This window comes from Exophiala spinifera (genome assembly GCF_000836115.1).
Source record: "Exophiala spinifera strain CBS 89968 unplaced genomic scaffold supercont1.6, whole genome shotgun sequence".
NCBI classification, from domain to species: Eukaryota; Fungi; Ascomycota; class Eurotiomycetes; order Chaetothyriales; family Herpotrichiellaceae; genus Exophiala; species Exophiala spinifera.
This window is the reverse complement of record NW_015622518.1, coordinates 2,535,449-2,555,646: the sequence shown is the minus strand read 5'-3', so window position 1 is coordinate 2,555,646 and position 20,198 is coordinate 2,535,449. Positions and strand designations below refer to the sequence as shown.

The window sequence follows — 20,198 nt, the reverse complement described above, 5'->3', positions numbered from 1 at the left end:
GCGGAGTCAACTGAGGCTGAGAACTCTTGTTCAGGCAGTCATTTGAATATGTGTACGATCGCATTAGTGAAATAAATCCTTCCAATATTCCGACTGGAATTCGAGTTCAGGACATATTGCTCATGACATTGCAGGTTGTGAGTTACCAGTAAAAGATTGACATTGGATGTGAAGACGCTCCGTAAATGCTTTAACTTAACCGACACTACACACCCAGGTGGGAAGTCGTGCCGGTTGGCTTGGCACATCAACATGCTGCTCTAACGAGTTTATTCCACAGCCGTGAACTTCATCAGCTGCAAACGGTCTCATATCTACCCAAAAACAATGCAACGAGGACCAAGTAGATGGCATATATGAGATTTTTTTCCACCCTTGCCAAACTATATATTAAGGATCTGAGTGCTTGTCCAACTCTCACAGTTCACCAACCATCCTTTAAGTCGAAAGTAAATCGTCAACCCTAGGGGCGTTTGGAAATGCATTCTGGAGCCGATGTGAAAGCGACAGAGCTGCCAAGTACGACATGTCCGACTTGCGACCTATATCAAAAAGACCTCCAATGCACTGCGCGCAATTCTCATATAATGTGTCAAAACCAAACGAAGCCAAAGGTAAGGAATTTGATTGCAGCTCGGAAAGCCACACCATGAACCAGTCCGCAGACCTTGCAAAACATCGAATCAAAATTTCCGTCCAGGGCTCGGTGAGAAGCGCGCCTTGGCTGACTGTCGTGTGGAAATCGCTGATCTGGTGGAAGGACGAGCCATTTCGAGGTCTTGCAACTCTGCAGACATCGGCCATTTGGAATGCACTGGTTCTCCGCATCTCGAAGGTGAGGCGACAAGATTTTCGAAGGGCTCCGTAAAGGTGGTCTCCTCTCTCGTGTTGATCAACATCGTCAAGACAGTCTGCGAGCCATAGAACTCCGAGATGCCAGTGGCCGATCAAGACCGAATACCACGATTGGACGCGAGGGTGCAGTTCATCATGATGCCTTACGCAATCAATTATGAAATTGCCGTAAGCTTTGTTCCAATATTCGTATACATTGAGAGCATCGACAATGGCCGCCTCGATAGTCTTGGTGGAATTGCGTCTGAATATACAGTTGCTGAGTCTCTTGATCTTGCGGTACAGCAGGACTTTGACCTGCGCAGCATCTGCCAGGAGTGCTAGTGCATGCTCCTCGGAAAATGGCCAAGCCGACCTTGTTGTATGAACAGTGCACTCAGCCTTCTTCATGAGCAAAGTACCCCAAGGCGAAGACTCAATGTCATTATCAGTGGAAGGATCGCCCAAAGTGATCGAAGATTGTGGGTCCGTTGAAGGGTCGACTTGAAGAATGAGAGAGTCTTCGTCAGATACTACAGGTGGCCGATTATAAAATACAGCCATAATAGTATCGCACATCATCGTGACCCAGAAAAGCATGTTGAAAGACTTTCGATCTGTTATGGCCATCTTGTCCGTCAGGTCTTGTCGGAGGTTCCTGCTCGATCCTTCGAGGTGAACTCGTTTCGTCGACAATCGTAACAAAGCAGCTTCAATATGCACTGGACGTCCCTGAAGATCGAGCAGGTCTTGAAGCTCTTGGGACTCACGGGATATATCAGAGACTGCGTGATCCGGTCGAATTTCTGATGACTTAATGCCGCTGTCCTGGGAGTTGATCGACATTATATCTGCGTTTGATATCACTGAGGGCTCGCGTTTAAGACCTCTCTTCGCTTTGTGCTTCATGATCATGGCGTACTGGTGTCGAGGTAGAGGCTTTTGAATGAAAGAGAATATCAGCTGCGCGAACATTACCCGAAATGAGTCGATCTCGGCAGCTTCATGCAGCGCCTTGCGGGCATCGTACCATAACGATTCTTGCAATGAGCGATCGAAATTGGATGAGTCTCGGCCATCTAACGAACTGTTTGGGCGGCCGTCAATTATATCGTGCAATGCCTCAAATCGAGGTGTGTGTCCGGTGCTCTGTTTCACAGCACTTGCGGATTGTGCCCACTGGCTAGCGAATGCCATGATGGTGGCCTTCAAGGCACGCGACGATAGATTGTTCTCATGCGGTGTCAGAGGGCGCTCTCTCAAAGTGGAGGTCGGACGGTCCAGTTGACATATACGTGCAATCATTCGGTTACCAGATTTCAGGAAGCTTTCTCCGGTCAAATACTCGAGAGTCCGTGTTTTGGAAAGTTCCAGGCCTTCGTAAATATATGGGCAGGTTCTTTCGGTGATCCAGCAAGACATGGCATTCTCCATTGTATCCTGGTAGATACGAGTCAGGCTTTCGGAAATTATGGCCTTGTTTGTTCTCTCTGCGAGAGTAGCAATCGTGACATCGGAGAAAGGGTTTGTGTAATTTCGAGACTTGAGTTTTGGAGATCGCTGCCCTTGAGGAGGTGTTTTCCGCTTGCGCGAGTTGGTGCTGGAGCTGTTACTGTACAAGTCTTCACCAAACGAAAAGATGCTGCTCGGCGTTGTTTGATTATCTGAACCAACATCTCGCTGGTGGTAAGTATGAGACGAGTCCCATCCCAAAATGGCGCTCGACCCATTCATGTCATCTTGAGTGATAAGTTCGAAATCCTCGGAGGTCAATGAGGGGCATAGCTCGTTGAAATCAGGGAAGGCGGTTGAGTCCTGTGAGTTTGCGCGTTCTTGTGGCGGCGCATCGAAACCTGAAAAATCAACGGCATCGAGGCTAGGGGGTGAAATTGATCGATAACTGAGAGTGTGGACTGAATTCTGGAAAGTATCACTTAGTGAAGCGTCGGGAGCTGCTGAAACACTTTTCCTCGTGTCAGCTTGCGAGACAGAGGGAGCTGATGCACTCTTTTCTCCTGGCCGATGCGACTTTTCTTTGACGGTTCGAAGGACCTTTTCGAAGGTACAGACTTTGCCTGTCCTGATGCAATTTGAGCAGACCTCATTGCTGTCGCGTCCGGTGGCGTCGCACGCTCTCTTGCCACGACGACACTGGTCACAGCAATGATTCTGGCGACGGCGCGGTTTGGCGTTGGAATTCAACATTGTTTTGGGCGCACAGGTCACAGTCGCCATGATGATGAAGAAGGACGGTCTAGGATGTCGATATCCTCATCCGCTGCGATGAGATGGCGTTGAGATGAGATGGAAAAGGAAGAAGGGTGGATGGATATTGTTGAGGCCAGGCAGATCGTGAGAAGAGAAAGACCAGGAGCGATCCCCCTCCGAACCCGAACGACCGGCAGACAGCCAAACCCCAGATCTCGCCTTCCTTGCCCCGCACTTCCTTACTCGCTTACGCCCACCAGAGTGCGGTACAACCAGTTAACTGTCTACCTTAGGTATAACTATTGGGGGTGGCCGACCTCCTCACCAGTCAACGCGCTGGCACCCGACACCAATTGGTTGATCTGCAGGTCCCGGCCTCGGTCGTGATGCTATTCGTGCCCGTTCGTCCTGGAAGACAAGTAGGACCAAGAGAGACCGAGCAAATACCACTTGGCTAGATTTAACAAGGCCTAGTGAGCTGCCAGTCTGAGCCTGAACGACGATCGATACAGCCTCCATCGAGAACAAGATGGAGGACGCATGTTCTAGGGGTAGTACTGTAATCCTGGCACCGCCCACTTTCTTCCTTCACCTGGATCGTGCCTGCGATTACGAGTTACGAGTGCGACTACGGAGTGCTCGTGCGAATACTGCGGTGACTACACGTGGTTTCTCCTCAACGTGGAGGAAATGATTGCTTCTTCCACGCCCGAAGTCACTTACAGCAGCAAGGACATGCCTTTTGCAGTATCACCTACACGGGCCCATGCACCCGAACACCCATAGGAGTCTGAAACGGGTACACTGTCTCGCACTTAAGTGTCCTCTCAGGGCCGAACGCTTCTCTCTCCCGCTAGCTTACTGTGGGCTTACTACCCCGTAACCAGTCACCATTCGGCACCGGTGTGGTGGGCAGCCATGTTCTTGGCGTGTAGACTCAACGCCACTAAGGGACATTTGTAGAATTTTGAGCCCCTTGACATGGTCGAACGCATATCACATCAAGGGACACGGATTTCTCAGGTCAAACATCCAAGTGTTAGGAGCAGCAGAGGAGAGCAGCATTGAGAGAGATGGGCAGCCAAACGCTGCGGGAAGAGTTCCTCCAGGCGTCAAGCCGCATGCTGTTCTTGTCCAGCCCATCAACCTCGCGCCATCTGCAATCTCAAAGCATCGAGCTGGCACATTCACAACCACCTCCGAAGACGCCAAATATGGCACGCGATGCTTGCGCTGCATGTGGAAACTTGTTCATCCCCGGATGGACGACAAAAACCACAATTACTACGCGGACGGGTAGGCGTGTTCAGAAGCCTTCACCCAAGACCGCCATTGTCCGAAGCAAAATAGTCTCTAACTTATGCCTCGTCTGCCATCGAACGACAAGGGAGGTCGGAGTGTTCAAAGTCGACACCAGAAAGAAGCAGAGCAAGACTCCTGGGACGGCTGCCGTCGCCTCCACGGTGTCTACAGAGAAGAGTGCCCCCGTTGAACCAGTAGTCGAACAACCAGCCAAAAGCAGTAGCAAAAAAAGAGCAAAGGCCAGGAAAGATCACGAAGGTTTGCAGGCTCTTCTCAACAAGAGTGCACAGAACAAGCCCGCGCCCAGTCTCAGTCTCATGGACTTGATGAAGCGATGAACCTAATCCACCAGAGCAGACCACACTCGGCGCGATCGACCATCCTTCCAGCGATCATTGTGGTGGCGACGGACCAGCTCACAGGTTTGCTCAGCCCAAATTCTAGGTTGCATTAGTGCCCGCAGTGCCGAAGTACGACCCCCCGCGATAAGCTGATTAGGCCCCTTGGCGGGTCGCATGTCTTTCAACTTCTGCGTCATTCTGCCCGCAGCGAAATTTTTCTGGTCTCGCCGAAGCCGTTTACACATTGCTTCAGGCGAAAGGCAATCAAGCGATTCTTTCTTCTCCCTTCTCGTCAGATTACTGGCAGTCCAATACACATTACGAGTTCTCATCATGGCCGAGACCTCAGCACCAGAAGTGGTTCATGCCGAGCCGAATGAGACCGGACTCTACGAAATTGAAAGTCTATGCATGAACTGTCGCGACAATGTATGTTACATTCTTCTCTCAATTAACGACCACTGACAAACTCCTTAGGGCGTCACTCGAATTCTCCCTATCAAAATTCCTTTCTTCAGAGAAATCCTGTTGGAGTCCTTCTCTTGCGATCATTGCGGCTGGAAAAACAACACTGTAAAGAGTGCGGGTCAGATTCAAGAAAAAGGCACCAAATATACCTTCAAGTTGGACAAAGAAGCCGATTTCCAGCGGCAGGTTGTTCGGAGTGACAACGGCGTATTCAGGCTTGAAGACATCGATCTCGAGATGCCACCTGCACCCGGCCAATTCACCAACATTGAAGGTCTAATCTCGAAAATAAAGACAGACCTAGAGTACGATCAACCAGCCCGAAAAGAGGCGTCCCCAGATTTGTATCATGCACTGGAAGCGATTCTTGAAAAGATTAGAAACATGCTAGAGGGCAAGGCATTTCCGTTCACTGTGTCATTAGACGACATATCTGGAAACTCGTTTATCGAGCCCTCACCAGAGGACAAAGGCTCCAAGTACATCCGACACGACTATCTCCGCACAAATGCTCAGAATGCGCAACTGGGTTTACTCGCTGATGAGGATGTTGAAGACTCTGCGGGGGGTGGTATGGAAGGCGTTGACATTGTCGATGACCAGGTGTACGAATTGCATGCTGAGTGCCCTGCTTGCTCCAAGCCATGTACAGTCAACATGAAAAAGACCAACATTCCACATTTCAAAGAAGTCATCATCATGGCCACAGTCTGCGACCATTGTGGCTACCGAACAAGCGATGTAAAGACAGGTGGTGCGATTCCGGAAAAGGGCAAACGCATCACGTTGGAAATTCGGACGGTGGAAGACATGTCCCGGGATATCCTCAAGTCAGAGTCTTGTGTGCTCAAAAGTCACGACCTGGGTCTCGAGGTGCAACCAGGAACGCTTGGCGGGCGGTTTACTACGGTCGAAGGTCTCCTGACGCAAGTCAGGGACCAGCTACACGGACAAATCTTCGATGTCGAAGACGAGGGCCTGGCGCCGGGTGACTCCATGTCTTCGGAGACGAAATCGAGGTGGGACGCCTTCTTCAGCAAGCTGGACAAGGCTATCAAAGCAGAGTTTCCCTATTCTATCACTTTGGAAGACCCGCTTGCCAATTCTTTCGTGCAGAAGAATGTGGACTCCGGGGAAGATCCCCAAATCAAAAGCGAGGAGTACGAGAGAACAGAAGAGGAAATGGAAGATCTCGGTCTCAACGATATGAAGACTGAAGGCTATGAGGAAGACAGCTCTGCATAAATTACGCGTGGATTGGATGACATAATTCACGGTGTTGTGTTTCTCCAATGATCTGTCGCAGGCTTTCAGCGTCCCGTAAACACGATGCCGGATTCTAGAACTGTTAGACGGCATTTTTGAATCCAGGAGAGATATCGATATCACACTGCTAACGACTGGGACAAGCCGCGCTTCTACTGACCTTGCTCGGCCACCAAAGGGTTCCGGACCGTTGCTGAGGACCGGCGAGTGCTACGCGCCATGCCGATGTATCTGCGCAGATTACTGTACAGAGCCCGCGCAGACCGAACAATCGTTGAGAAGGAGACGTCGGAGAGTGAACCACCGCCTGACAGTCCTCATCGTGTTGAGTTGAAGCCTGAGGGATATGATATGTTAGAGGAAGCAGATGACTCAGCACACGCGTCGCCACCGTCACAGTGATTCTATGACGACGTCACAGGTTCACCTTTCGATATATTAGACCTTGAACTCGCTGTGGTTACAGTTTCTCTCGATGTATCAGGCGATTCACAGCTGCAGACAGGCTATCTTCCAATTTTCCATTCCTTTCCGAGCAGAGTAACAGTGATTGTAAATCATCAACTTGGCTCCAATACAATATGTCTGAACCAAGGCGTCACGAAAGGCCAAAACTACCCAAGTTCGAACCTCTTCCTCCCACGAACCCACTCAATAGGTTGATAAATTTCATAGTGGCACCTATCTTCTATCTTCTCTTTACTACGATTGCGAGTATCATCGTAGTTCCAATCTATGTCATGATTGACAAATTCAAGCATAGCCGCAACCAACACGGTGGACAACGGGTGCCGTCACAAGAAGACCGACAGTACCCTGGACAACCAGACAAAGTGAACAAAGCATCGGCATTCCTCCGATCTTTCGGCGATAGCTATGGCACACCTTCCAGGAGCAAGAGAGCCGGTTGAATCGATTGGGGTTAACTGTGACGCTGCGTCGTTCGCTCGTCAGCTCCGTCTGGCCGAGTAGTCCAGCTGAAATGCCTCTTTGAAGAGATGAACTGCACGAGAAGGATTGTCTCTGTGCTAGAGAACCGTGGAACTCCTGGCCTTCAACCACTGGCTTTGATAGATGAAGCCGGAGGGCATATGAGACGACAAGTTTCTAGAGGCCGCAGATTGGTGCACTGCGGCCGTGATATCGCTTCTGTCGGTACATCACCCACCAGCCCCTGGATGTGTCATGGTGAAAAGAATGCACGGCTGGTTACTTGCGCAAAGAAGCGAATCCTCAGCGTGAAGCAAGGAGCCAGTCGTCTTGGGAACAGAGCCACCACGACGTCTCGCACTCAGATGACGGGTATGAATAGATGGGAAGAGGGCGAATAGACGAACCAAACTCGACCGTGAGAAGGTCACAGAAATCACTGTTGGGCGTGTGTGATATTGAGACATATATGGCTATTGAATGACTCAGAAACTCCTTCGCCGGCTTTTGCCGTAGGCACGTTCAGCGAACTTTCGTACTTCTCCGTATTTTGAGCAATGACTTCATTACTGGACAGGAACAAAATTCCATCCGTCTCTAATAAAAGTCTTGCTTGCTACACCACCTCCACCACCAAACTAATCGTTACCTCTAGTCTCGTTTTTGTTCACCCAGTCCTTCAGACTTGTCATCCGTCGGGTATGGAGACGGTGCACAATCAGCCGGAGGCTTTATTCTTCATCGTCTCCAACCTGGAATGAGTTGCACGCCCTGAGTTCCCTTAGGTGAAACTCACGGACCCGTCCTGCTGCAGCGGAGAGCCATGTCCCATGGTACGACCAGTGCAGCCTCGAGCAACCGCAGCAGCAGCAACAGCAGCAGCAGCGGCAAAAGGGCGCACCCATACTTCCACTTCCTCGCGGGCCTGACCTCTGGCGTCTCGAGCGCCGTCCTCCTCCAACCGGCCGATCTCCTCAAGACACGCGTTCAACAGTCCCGATCGTCGTCGCTCGTGCCCGTTCTCAAATCCATTCTCTCGGGTCCTCACCCCGTCGCGGCTCTCTGGCGCGGCACCCTCCCCTCGGCACTGCGTACCGGCTTCGGCTCAGCGCTGTACTTTACGTCTCTGAGCTCGCTGCGGCAGGTTCTAGCGAATGCCACACCCGCCGCGGCCGGAAATGATGGACACAGCGGAAACAGTACTTCGTCGATACCCGTGAGGAAAAGCAGCTCGGTGCTCCCGAAGCTGTCGAACGCGCAAAACCTCATCACCGGGGCCAGCGCGAGGGTATTTGCGGGCTTCGTGCTCATGCCCGTCACCGTGATCAAGGTCCGCTACGAGTCGGATCTGTACGCCTACAAATCCATCGCCTCGGCCTCGCGCTCCATCTACGCCTCCGAGGGCCTCAAGGGCTTCTTCTCAGGCTTCGGGGCGACGGCGGTGCGCGATGCGCCCTACGCGGGACTCTACGTGGTCTTTTACGAAGCGTGCAAGACGAGGTTGAACAAGCTACTATCTTCGTCTTCGCCTGGCAGCGGGGCGGCGGTGGATGTTTCGGACGGCAGAGGGCGACATGCGAGTTTCGCGTCCTCCGCGACCATCAATGCGAGCAGTGGCGTGTTGGCAGCGGGCCTCGCGACGAGCTTCACAAACCCCTTTGACGCCGTCAAGACCAGGTTGCAGCTCATGCCGGGCAAATACCGCAACATGGCGCACGCCGTGAGGACCATGCTGAAAGAGGACGGCGTCAAGAGCTTCTTCGACGGCTTAGCCTTGAGGATGGGGAGAAAGGCACTCAGCTCCGCCCTGGCCTGGACCGTGTACGAGGAACTGATCGGTAGAGCCGAACGCTTCGTCGAGCGGAGGGACGGTGACAAGGTTATTGTGTGAAAACGGCCAGTCACCCTTGCTCAAGAACTAGATCATCATCACCGACACTACGACGGGCTCTGACCGGGGGAATCGACACAAGATGTAAGAAACCACAGGGAGAAGGAACAGCAAATACTGAACGAAATTAACTCACCTCACCAAGTTTACGTTATGACTGAAACGAGATTTCGACCTTTTCCGCCCCAGAATCACAAAAAGGACAACATCAGCGCGAGAAGCATCATTCTTCTAGGTACCACGGGGAAAACGGCCCCGTGTCCGTCGTCATGGCCGCTGGATATACAGGAAGGGCACTCATCTTTGGATTGTCCAAGGATCAATAATACCCAAGGCACCTTCTGCCCGTACCTTACCTAGGTAAGGTACCCTACCTCTCGATTCCATCCCCCTTGCGATGGAGAATGCCGATCTTGTTTGTTCGAGGTCCAACGATACCGTACTGTAATACTACGTCCTACCTACCTGTCTACATACCAACCACCCCATCTCCACGCGAATGAGAACATGCAAAGTTTCGAAAAAGTTATATAAAAGTCCTGTCGACGGACCCATCAACCAACCAACCAACCTATCAACCTCCCCTCCCCCCTCGGAGCCTGTACATATAATGAACAAAAACCATAGTGAGAACCAGGTTGGAGAGAAAAAGAATCCAAATCACCACTTACCTTCCTACCTGCCGTATCTATGTACCTTATGTGTGTGTAATGCCCACCACCCACTACTACCACACTACAACCGACGACAGCCACATTGGATAACCTCGTGTAGCTCCATGTACTTACCTGTCCTTCTACCGACCTACCTATCTCCCTCATCTAGGTATACATACATACCCCGTCGGGGGTACCCTCCACTTTGTCCCACCTCCACATTGGTCCTTGGCCCACATGCACTATCAACCTTCAAGTTACCCGCCCGACGTAGATAGATACCTATCTTGGGTTCCTACCTACCTCGGTCCGACTAGTAGGGACGAGTACCGAAGTATGGTGGGTAGCGGTCGGTCTATTCGCACGATACCTCCGTGGTGTTCATTTTCTTCATGCAATTTTCTTTCTCAACACCAGAGAAACCACACCGTGTATACCTAGGTATATTCATTCCTACGTGAGGACCCATCGTTCTAGACATACCTACTACACGAAGTCGAACGCATTGATGTGGAGCGATTAGTTCTTGTAATTGTGTGTACGGAATATACACCCCCTTTGAAAACAACAAACTACCTAGGTATACTCCGTGCCTATACCACATATGTGAGAAACCACAGATCCAGATCCAGATCGGTAAGCAAAATAATTCACGTACTCGTACCGTGTGCTGTGCCTGTACCTGTGCCTGTGCCTGTGCCTGTGCCTGTGCCTGTGCCGTGTTATGATCATGCGTGATGTGTCCATGCTGTGAATCCATACAAGTTCCCCCAATACCTAATTACCTACCGACCTAACCAGCATTCATCGCGCCATATGCTATACCTACCTACCTCCGTACCTCCCTATATACCATTTCCATAGCCAGGAGGACATCCTGCGTCGCCGTAGGAACCATAAAGATCGACATCGACCAACCAGTCATGCAGTTTTCGATTCACATACAAGGAAAAAGCCACATGGATGAATCGCAGCAATTCCAGACCCAAAAATCAAACCACAACCAACAAAACATCAAAGGGGTATCAGATGGCCGCCTGCTAAAACTCGGAACGAACAAAAGTCAAAAAAAGTCAAAAAATCAACTCAGGACATATCCCAGTGGTGACTGTGCAAATAGTTGTTGAAGGGTTACCAAAGCGTTGCCAACCACGCGATAAGCAGAACGACAAAAGGAATCAAAAAACAAATCGTTTCGTCGTCAGGAACTCTTCCTCACCAGAAGGGACACTCCCTGTCCCGGTGTATGCGACAATTTCGTGGCGCTCGATCATGGCGGCTCCAGTTGATGTAGTCCGCGTAACCCGACAGCCTCAAGCTCTGCGGGGAATCGAGATAGATGTGTATTCCCCATTATGGCCAGTTGGCAGTTCTAAACGCGTTCGAAGCAGTGAACCTTCAGGGCGAGATACAGAAGCGTTGTGCGCCGCCCTCCAATCGTTTGTGTATAACGGCACTGACGACCCAGGTTCTTCCGAAGACTCCCGACTTATCTAAGAGATCATCTTTGTGTCGTAGTGATCCAAAGCGTTGGCGAAAGTACACTCAAGGAATGTCTTGAGGCTGGTCCAAGAGACGCAGCCTAAACCTTTGCGGCACTTGCAACGGTGAAGTGATCTCGATCCTCGCGATAGTGTCCCGAACGATACCCGTTACCGTTCGTGTAGCCGTTTGAGCTTGTGCTGTGGTGATCGGAGTTGTTGAATCCGCTGTTTCCTGGTCCAACAATATCATGAGGCTCGACACCTCGCAGTTTTAGGCATGCATTACCCAATAGTCCAGCAGCCTCATGAGTAAGTTCCCACCTTGTACTTTCAAAGGATTCCTTTAAGATCATCAGAAGGCCCAAGCAACGGTTTTTGCCCTTGACAAACTCGAGATCGTCGGGGGCACGCACACCCCCGACTCTTTCAAGGTACTCGCGCATGTCATGCTCTTTCTGACGATAGGTCATGAAATCTTCCTCGGCTGGCTGCGGCTTGATTGGGCCTTCTAGTGCAAAGCCATAGCACCAGACAACTAGAGCAGAAATGTACAAAACCCATGGTCGGTTCAACAAGAAGTCATCTCGAGCAATATATTGGTTGTGCTCGAAAGCTTGAGGTAGGATGGGGCTTGCATGACCATACGTCCGACTATTGATTCCGTCGATAGGTTCATCTGGTGGAATAAGCACCTGGGCAATAAACTTCAGAGCATAGAATGCTGCATCACGCGCCGAAGCCTTTGTTGCCCACCGCTCGATCTTTTCGCGGATCACACTGTAATCTTTAGGGGTGATTGACCTCCCAAGGAGACGATTTGCTCCTGCAAATACTTGACAGTCGACAACATCGACATGAGCTGCGATGTGTGCAAGGTGATGCAAAACAGTGCGCGACTCAAAAATGTTCTCGTCATCGACTGGTGGCAGTAAGCCCTGAAAGGGGGTCGCAGAGGTACGAAGCGGTGAAGGAGGTGCAGGTGCCGCCTCGGCTAGTGCCTCGTCAAAATCCCGTTTCCAATTATCGAAAGCGCGCAACAAAGTTGCTTTCCACTTGTCAGGCCCTCCAAATGAATTAGCGGTGCGAGGCCCCAAGGACGAGATCTGGAGATCCCTTTGAGTCATGTGCCACGACACTGACAAAAGACCAGCCATAATGATGGTCCGGCCGAAAGAGTTGGTTCTCACTCTTTGGCCGTTGAGAGTCTTTTTGAGACCATCCAAAAACATGATTGGCTTTACACCGTTTGTCTGCAATGATGACTGCACCCGTCCGGCTTCAGCGGCTGAAATGGCTGACCAGAGACCTTCGTCGCATGGCAGAGGAAGTCGCATCTCGTGGGCGACCATTTTAGCAGCATGGCCAAACATTGTTGCATGAATTGAGTCAATGACAAAGGCACCGAATGCGGCGCGGCGAGTTGCCTCCGTGGTGACCCAGCGATGCCAGGATTCTTCGGATTTAGATGATTCGCTTGACGAGAATAGGACTGAAGTCTTGCCGTTGTCCTGCTCTCCGCGAAGGCTTGGTGGCGAGTCGGATGCAGAACGACCAAGGAGAGAACTGCCACGCCTCATCAAAGTGAGTGTCGAGTCATGGTGAATATGAGCTCTTTCGTGAAGCGCCCTCGTCGCATACATTTTCTCGTAAACTTCGATGAGGAGCAAGGTTTGAAACACCCATAGTTTTGCTGGTGGTCTGAAATCAGCATCTCTTAAAATCTCCCAACGGATGTGCCATGCGACAAAGTTGGCAAACTCAGCCGCAGAGTCAGTTAGAGATGTACCATATGCCTTATCCAGGGTTGCGGCGCCGATTGCGATGACAGCAAGCAACAGGAGATTAGGTGTCCGGTCGGCAGAAAAGGTAGGCTTGTGTAAGATTGGCAACTGTGCATGCTGATGGTACCAGTAAGAACCAATGTAGGTGTGCATCATCCTCAAGCTGAGAATATGGCCGTCACTATCAACATCACCCTCGAATACCGAGTCTTTGCGCTTCTTGACCGCATCATGCGGGCGTTCGATAAACTGAGTCTGCATGATGTCGAGGAGCTCCTGTCGTTTCGATTCTGACATGATGTATTGGCTGGTAGCTGTCTGGTCAAGTACACTTGTTACACGCATCGGATGCTGCAGGGCAGCGCCGGGATATGTGTTGCTGGAAGAAGGGCTGTGAGAGAAGTATGTTGCCTGCATGTTTGAGTGATCGTGTCCACTAAAGCCTGGAACATAATTGGGTGGGGAAAAGTCGTTCGAACCAGAATGCGTGTCATTGAACAGCCATTGGGTGAAGTCGTCCACAGCAAACGGGGTCTGAGTATATTCATCCGATCCAAAGACAGGAAATCCATAGGCTGGACCTAAGTCTCCATTGGACATGCCGCCCGTCATGAGTGGATAGGCATAGGTGTCACCTCTTGTTAGACCATGAGACACCGCAGCCACGAATGCAGCGTCTGCAGATCGAGAGACTTCGGCGGAAGGATAACTCGCCGAAGTATAAGCAACAGCTTGGGGCATCTCCACCTGTTGCACATAGCCATTCGGTCGTTCAAGAATAGTATCGGAATTTGACCTCACAGGGTGATAGTTGGTTGCAGATGTAGAGGAATATTGCCCAACAGGCGATTGTGGGAGAGCAGTAATGGAGGCTCTGTGCGAGGACTGCATTTGGGGATAGGTACTCTGTGTCCTAACATCTCCTGGGCTGAAACTCTGACGACGAGACTGGAGAGACCATGACACGCTCCCCTGCCTTTGTGTGGGACTAAGAGGGTTGCTGCCAGTGCTGCTTGTGCGATGCAACGGGGCCTCGGTTCTCGTCATACCGACCTGGGGCGTAGATGACTGCATTGTTGCGTCGGCTGTTGCATTGGAGATTGGAACCGTGCTGCTGGACATTCGAGTATGTTGCTTAAAAGTGCCGGAATCGCCAGAGAGGAATGCAGAAGCCGGTCTTACTTCCTGCCGAGGACTCTTATGGGCAGGGGCGGGCATCGACTGACTTTGGGCCTGGGCGAGTTGCTGCTGCGGTGATAGTACTGTACTATCTGGAGCAGCAGCGGACTGAGCGAACGAGTCTCGCTTGTGCAGTTGAGACCCGTGGGTGGTATGCCGTTCGCGATGACGAATGCACAGGTCCTGGCGAACGAAATACCGAGTGCAGTCAGGGAAGTCGCAGCGATAGATAGTTTTGGGGGTATCTATGATATGTTAAAACTGAAAGCCTTCCTGCGATAGTAGAAACTGCTCACGGTTCAATTGATGTCGGTAGAGATGCTCTGCACGCGAATAAGCCTTGCCACAACCTTCGTGCTTGCATTCGAATTTCTTGTCCGGGTTTGGCTTCACGACCTTCCTCTTCTTCTTGGGCGGACCTGTGGGGGAAGGCCCAGCACGCTCGTGCGCAATGGGTGCATCTTCTGACGGGCCATTTTGTGCACCCATATCTTGTTCTCTTTTGTAGTCGGTCTCCGTGCTGGCCATGTCGTGGACAGTCTCTTGCCAAAGGCCCTACAGCGCTTGCTTGATGGAGCCTGGCAGCGTCTTTCCCAACCTGTCATGGGGCTTTCAGTTCATTTGTAACGACTTGTCGTGAGCGTCACGGTATTTCGAGGCAAGAGATGAAGCGACCGGTGATTCGACCGCAGACTCTCACCGCTGGTAGCCTCCGTTCTGAACCAAGCTGCGATCTGGAGGAGGGAGCTTCTGTAAGGAACAAGCCGAAATGCACTTCTTGACAATGCGATGTCGTTTAAGCAGTTGAGTCTCTATGCCGGGCCCAGTGAAGCGGTTCGACAGTTGGACAGCGATTCCGGGGTAGCTGCGGAAGACCAGGAGGAAAGTGCGGGAGGGCCTCGAGCGAACAATACAACGGTGGGATGGCGAACTCCCACGAGTCTCCTTAATGCAAGGTACCCAGTGGTACAGAACTTTGACGGTTCAGGTGACTTCGAGCGGCAAGGCTCCTGCAAGACGAGTCGAGGTCGTATTGCTTTTGTTGCTGCTCATGGCCTACAGTGACAAGACCCGCACGGTCTGATGCTGGTAGGACACGTCGTTTTCCTGAAGATCGAAGTGGAGAGATGACGAGGACCCCTTCTCTTTCTTTTTGGACGGAGAGCGGCGAAACGAGGTACGAGGTTACAGTCAGGCCGACGGGGTCTGAAGAGGACAGAGCGATCAGTCGAGACTAAGTGAACCTGGCATTGAGCGACACAGGAAAGCCTCCAGGGTTCCGTGGGGCATCTATCGGAAAGTGACTAGGTATCGCAGTTGTCGACGGCGACTCGACACGAATAACGCGGGATGTGCTGCGGTGGGAGGATAAGTACGAGGCAGCAGCGCAGTTGAGAAAAGAGGCCTTTTTTTGGAGGAGTCGAGCATGGTGGAAGGAGGGGGTGATTACGGTTCGCCAACTTCAGCTGTCAAAGCACCTGGTTCATCGGCGTGCCGTCGGAGGCAGGTGCAGGCCTTTTTCCCGCTGATGGGCGGAGGACGGGCAGACGGGCGCACCCAGACGGGCTGCTTAAAGTAGCCTAAAACACCTGGCTCAGCCTGCTCAAACAGGTACTCGCCAGGGCACAGGTGTGTCTGCTATGAAGCCTGATAGGGCAGCCGCCTGCTCCATCAGGGCCTCTAATGCCGGCTAGTGTCCTCAATCACATCTGCTAAAGCCATCAGCAATAGCATCTGCTAATTGCTTTGCTCCCCAGAGCACCCGAGATCTGATCATCTGCCCTGGGTAGAGCAGAATCTCACCGCGAATAAACCGGCTTGGGCATCGTCGTGGTCATCGCAAGTCACGAGTCTCCATTCTGAGAGCATCATCACCGTGTCGATGAACTGCGTCTGCCCAAATAAGGAGAGAGTCCAAGCAGGGAATCAGTTTCGCCCATACCAGGGTCGAAACACGTCTGCTTGCCCGTCGTTTCCCCACGCTTTCTGACCCTCCATTACCCTTGTAACGGAGTATCAAGGTTGTGATTGACAGATTGATCTTCCATGGTCTCAAAAGAACCAACCAGACTCGCTTTTTGGTCCATCTCCAGAGTTTGGACCCGTATTCGCTCGCCTCACTAATCGCATCATTATGCATCGCGTTGTACAACCACGCCCCGTCTTTCGTGTCACCCACACATCGGCAGGATCCGACGTGATGCCCTGAAGCAGCCATGATCCTTTCGAGTCGAACTCCTCGGATGGCCTGACGAGCCACGAGGCTTCGCTTAACCGCGGCTTTGGGGTTGATTCATTCACACAATTGAATTGCTCAGCGAAGTGCTTTTCCCCCTAATCGAGCCAGTAGGCGAGTCGTGATAGGCGTCGTCATCCTTGGAACCAATGGTCAGTGGTATCTCAGGCTATAGTGCTCTGATCAAACGATCATTTCGCAACACGGCTGGTATCGGAACTCATCGTCACCAGTTCACCCTCCTCTCGACCTTGGTCTTTTCCTCCAAGATGCGCATACCTCCAGACCTTACTCTTCCAAATTCTGCATGTCGACGCTCTTGATTGGAGGCCACTCCGCTGCATCATTATGCAGCAGTGGTCGTCCCGATTCCACAGACATGCAGACGCATGACAACCTGAAAGGTCGAGATAAAAAGAGGCCGCGCAGGGGGGCTTGACAGCATTGCCTATTCAGGCTCACTAGGGAGGACGGCTGAGATTCCAATGAGTCAGGTCTGCTGGCCAGTAGGATCTTGGTCGTCTACCACATTATTCAGAATGCTCACTGCTTCGTAGATGGCAGCCCCTTGAACAGGCCCATGTTGGGGAACAACATGGAGCTAATGCATGGGGTTTCGGCGCCCTCGTAATTACTAATGAGCGGTCGAGACAAACGCCCTCCTCTCCTTTAGCCGGGGATTCTGCTGCCTGGCCTTTGGTAGGGCGAATCAGGGGCAGACGTTCTGTGGTTCAGCAAAACTCCAGGCGCACTTCGAGTACTGCAAGCTTGCAGGTGAGTCAGGAGCACGTGAGAGTCGGTCGGCGTATTCGGGTGCTTTTCGCTGGGGAACAGAATTTGGCCCAGGTTCCTCGTTATTGGCTAAACGCGCCTCGTCTACAAGGCACCGACCACATCAGGGACGACACATAGGAGACTGGACCTCCAAGACATTTGGCGACGGCAATCACAGAATACCTAATAAGAAGGTTAGTTCTCAACAGGCCATCAGGACAGCGTGTCGTCTACAAAGCCTATATATTCTTCTGAAGAAGACCGCCCGCGATAACCAAGTGTCGAGCTTCAGTATCATTACCTGAGGCATAGCATAGCCCCTGAGCTATTTTGAACACAACCACCTTCGATACTCACCATGTCGGATACTCCAATAAGCCCAACAACGGGCAAACCACGATCAAAGATCTATGATGGGCAATGTCACTGTGGTAGAGTGCAGTAAGAAATTGGACATCCCTAACTACGGGAGTGGTGACGACTAATGGTCGGCCAGATTTACCATGAAGCATTCCCCTCCAATTGAAGACGGACCGGTGACTAGCTGCAACTGTACGTTTTGTAGTGACGAGATGAGCAGTCCAATTTGGCTAAGTTCCATCCACAAGGCTCAATATGCCACACGAATGGCTATTTAATGGTGTACCCCTTGGAGACAAACATCACCTGGATTTCCGGCAAAAACGACATGACGAGCTACAGTTTTGGACCAGAACGCATTGCCCACAATTTTTGTTCGCGATGCGGTACCAGCGTTGGAGGGAAGTCGACTGATCCGAACTTCTTCGCCGATAATCGGGCTGTCAATGTATGTCCCATAATCCACTGCTTCGGGAGGGCTAGTGAAGAGAGAACTCTGGCTGCTGACACTGGTTGTAGATCCGTACTCTCAAGAATCTCGACGTGCCAATTGACGAGCTGAAGATAAGGAAGGTCAATGGTCGTGCGGCATGAGCTTGACAAGATCGGGAAACTGCAAACTGGAAGCCGTGTTTAGGTTCACTGTGACGGATGAGCCACTTTACAGGACCGTAAAGGGGGAATCATGGTGACGAGGAACTTTCACCCATTCACAGGAGAGGCTTGATCGAGGATCAGAACGGATTACTGGGAAACAGTGGACCCTTTCAAGACTTTCGTCAGGTCATGGCTTGGAAGAACATCAGTCAAGAGACCATGTCCTTGATGAGAGCGACCAACCTTCTATGTGAGGTAACCGCAGTGGATTAATAATTAATCTACTTCAGTTGACACTTGAACGCAAGAGACAAACTTTCAGAGGAAAGCTGTTTTTGTCATGAATGATATACGCGATGCACCCGTGGGACATAGAGGTGATACTGTATGCTGAATGAATACTGGCATGGCTATTGGATATAAGGTGTTCGTAGAACCAAGTGCGCCATTAATGATGCCCTCCTAAAATCAGCGTCTATTCCAAAAGGTATCTCGTAACCGATTACTCCGCCCAGTGCAATGTCGTCCCAGAGATAACCTAACACCATGACGAATGCCCGCTGTTCGTCGGCCCTTGGACATCTGGGGCACTCGTGCTAAACATCATCAAGATAACTGAAACAGGACTCCTGCCAAATAAATCACAAGAACGCTCGCCGAGTCTTGGTAAATTTTTGAGCTGCTGTTCGCATGCTAATCACCGCGAGATTCTTCGCCCCCCTATACCGATGTGGGCATCATATACATGACAGTGCCCAGCGCTGTCAATCCAACACCGGCCCACCACCAATGATCAGGGTTGAATGAATCTTTGTTCGCTAACCTTGTGGTGAAAGCATTTTGTTTGAGTGGTTGGAGTGGTTCTTGTTCATGATCGCCGTCACCACCATCCGTACGTTTTACACGACGCTTGCCAGTCGGGCTCGCTGCACTGGTCGGATTAAGTGTTTGCGTAGGTAGCATCTGTGGCGGCGTGGCGACGAGATACATCGGTTGCATCGGAGAGCCGTCAAACTTGAACAAATTCAGGCGTTTCACATTGTGGAAACCGTCTGTGACGACTTCGTAGCTCTTCATCAATTCGGCCTGTTCATAGCGAACATAAACTCCAGTGTCGCTGGAGCAGGGTGAGGACGTAAGCTGTCGGCCGTCGACTCCGATTGGTGTCAGCACAAGACTGCCGTTGCCTGGAAGTGTGTAGGTTCCGTGTTGCCATTGCATGATGGCCGAAGGACAGTGTGGTGTGGTGGCTTCGAAGTAGTTAACATCAGCTTAGTTCCTCCATTTGAGATTGCCGCGAGCCAGCAGAAAAATGCAGCGGAGATGTATTCATATTACACAAGACGTACGATTTGAAATGGCGCGGTAGTAGGCCGATTCGTAATAGCCATCGCTGGTGAAGGAGTACGATATTCCCGCTAGGTCAGGTTCGATGAATTTGTCGTTTACAGGATCGTAAAAGCCCTATACGGAAAGATCAATATAGACTCAGCAATGCGTTCGAGACCATGAGACAAACCGGCCCAGTAATGACTTTCCTGGATTTCGTCGACCAGGTTCCAACAAGCGCAGCATCTCCCTGGGCGCTGCTCAGCGATGCGGCGAGAGCAACGGAGAAGAGAACGGCAGTCTTAATCGATGGAATCATTGTTGCATTTCTGATTTGTGGAGTGAACGAGTGACAAGAGAAGGATGAGGTAGGAAGTGGCAGAAAACGCAGTCTGGAGTTGTTGCTCACCCTGATCAAAGACTACAGGGAGAAGTTGACGCGGAGGCTGAGGCGTCTGCACCTGCAAGTGGAGGCGCAGGCTCGCTAACTAATATTGTAACTTTTAGACAGGGTCCGATTTTCAAGGTCTGGGTCCGACGCACGCGACGTTTCTGATTCGTC

The 20,198-nt window shown here is 51.4% G+C and overlaps 8 protein-coding genes across 8 annotated transcripts; 5 read left to right on the top strand and 3 right to left on the bottom strand.

Annotated features, from left to right (window-relative positions):
* Positions 1-438: 438 nt before the first annotated feature.
* Positions 439-3,069, bottom strand: PV08_08885 (uncharacterized protein; the record flags this gene model as incomplete). Its single annotated transcript, XM_016383207.1, has 1 exon — positions 439-3,069. One exon carries the CDS (start codon positions 3,067-3,069, stop codon positions 439-441), a length of 2,631 nt encoding a protein of 876 aa, XP_016233910.1.
* A 1,046-nt stretch (positions 3,070-4,115) lies between these two features.
* On the top strand, positions 4,116-4,682 carry PV08_08884 (uncharacterized protein; the record flags this gene model as incomplete). The annotated part of the gene is made up of 1 exon (XM_016383206.1): positions 4,116-4,682. The coding sequence occupies one exon, from the start codon at positions 4,116-4,118 to the stop codon at positions 4,680-4,682; it is 567 nt and encodes a 188-aa protein (XP_016233909.1).
* A 336-nt stretch (positions 4,683-5,018) lies between these two features.
* On the top strand, positions 5,019-6,398 carry PV08_08883 (uncharacterized protein; the record flags this gene model as incomplete). Its single annotated transcript, XM_016383205.1, has 2 exons — positions 5,019-5,114; positions 5,163-6,398. 2 exons carry the CDS (start codon positions 5,019-5,021, stop codon positions 6,396-6,398), a joined length of 1,332 nt encoding a protein of 443 aa, XP_016233908.1.
* Positions 6,399-7,000: 602 nt separating this feature from the next.
* Positions 7,001-7,330, top strand: PV08_08882 (uncharacterized protein; the record flags this gene model as incomplete). The annotated part of the gene is made up of 1 exon (XM_016383204.1): positions 7,001-7,330. The coding sequence occupies one exon, from the start codon at positions 7,001-7,003 to the stop codon at positions 7,328-7,330; it is 330 nt and encodes a 109-aa protein (XP_016233907.1).
* Positions 7,331-8,172: 842 nt separating this feature from the next.
* PV08_08881 (uncharacterized protein) lies at positions 8,173-9,240 on the top strand (the record flags this gene model as incomplete). Its single annotated transcript, XM_016383203.1, has 1 exon — positions 8,173-9,240. One exon carries the CDS (start codon positions 8,173-8,175, stop codon positions 9,238-9,240), a length of 1,068 nt encoding a protein of 355 aa, XP_016233906.1.
* A 2,238-nt stretch (positions 9,241-11,478) lies between these two features.
* Positions 11,479-14,868, bottom strand: PV08_08880 (uncharacterized protein; the record flags this gene model as incomplete). The annotated part of the gene is made up of 2 exons (XM_016383202.1): positions 11,479-14,585; positions 14,637-14,868. 2 exons carry the CDS (start codon positions 14,866-14,868, stop codon positions 11,479-11,481), a joined length of 3,339 nt encoding a protein of 1,112 aa, XP_016233905.1.
* Positions 14,869-17,708: 2,840 nt separating this feature from the next.
* Positions 17,709-18,304, top strand: PV08_08879 (uncharacterized protein; the record flags this gene model as incomplete). Its single annotated transcript, XM_016383201.1, has 4 exons — positions 17,709-17,791; positions 17,847-17,902; positions 17,959-18,158; positions 18,230-18,304. 4 exons carry the CDS (start codon positions 17,709-17,711, stop codon positions 18,302-18,304), a joined length of 414 nt encoding a protein of 137 aa, XP_016233904.1.
* A 723-nt stretch (positions 18,305-19,027) lies between these two features.
* PV08_08878 (uncharacterized protein) lies at positions 19,028-19,955 on the bottom strand (the record flags this gene model as incomplete). The annotated part of the gene is made up of 3 exons (XM_016383200.1): positions 19,028-19,557; positions 19,657-19,771; positions 19,827-19,955. 3 exons carry the CDS (start codon positions 19,953-19,955, stop codon positions 19,028-19,030), a joined length of 774 nt encoding a protein of 257 aa, XP_016233903.1.
* Positions 19,956-20,198: the final 243 nt, after the last annotated feature.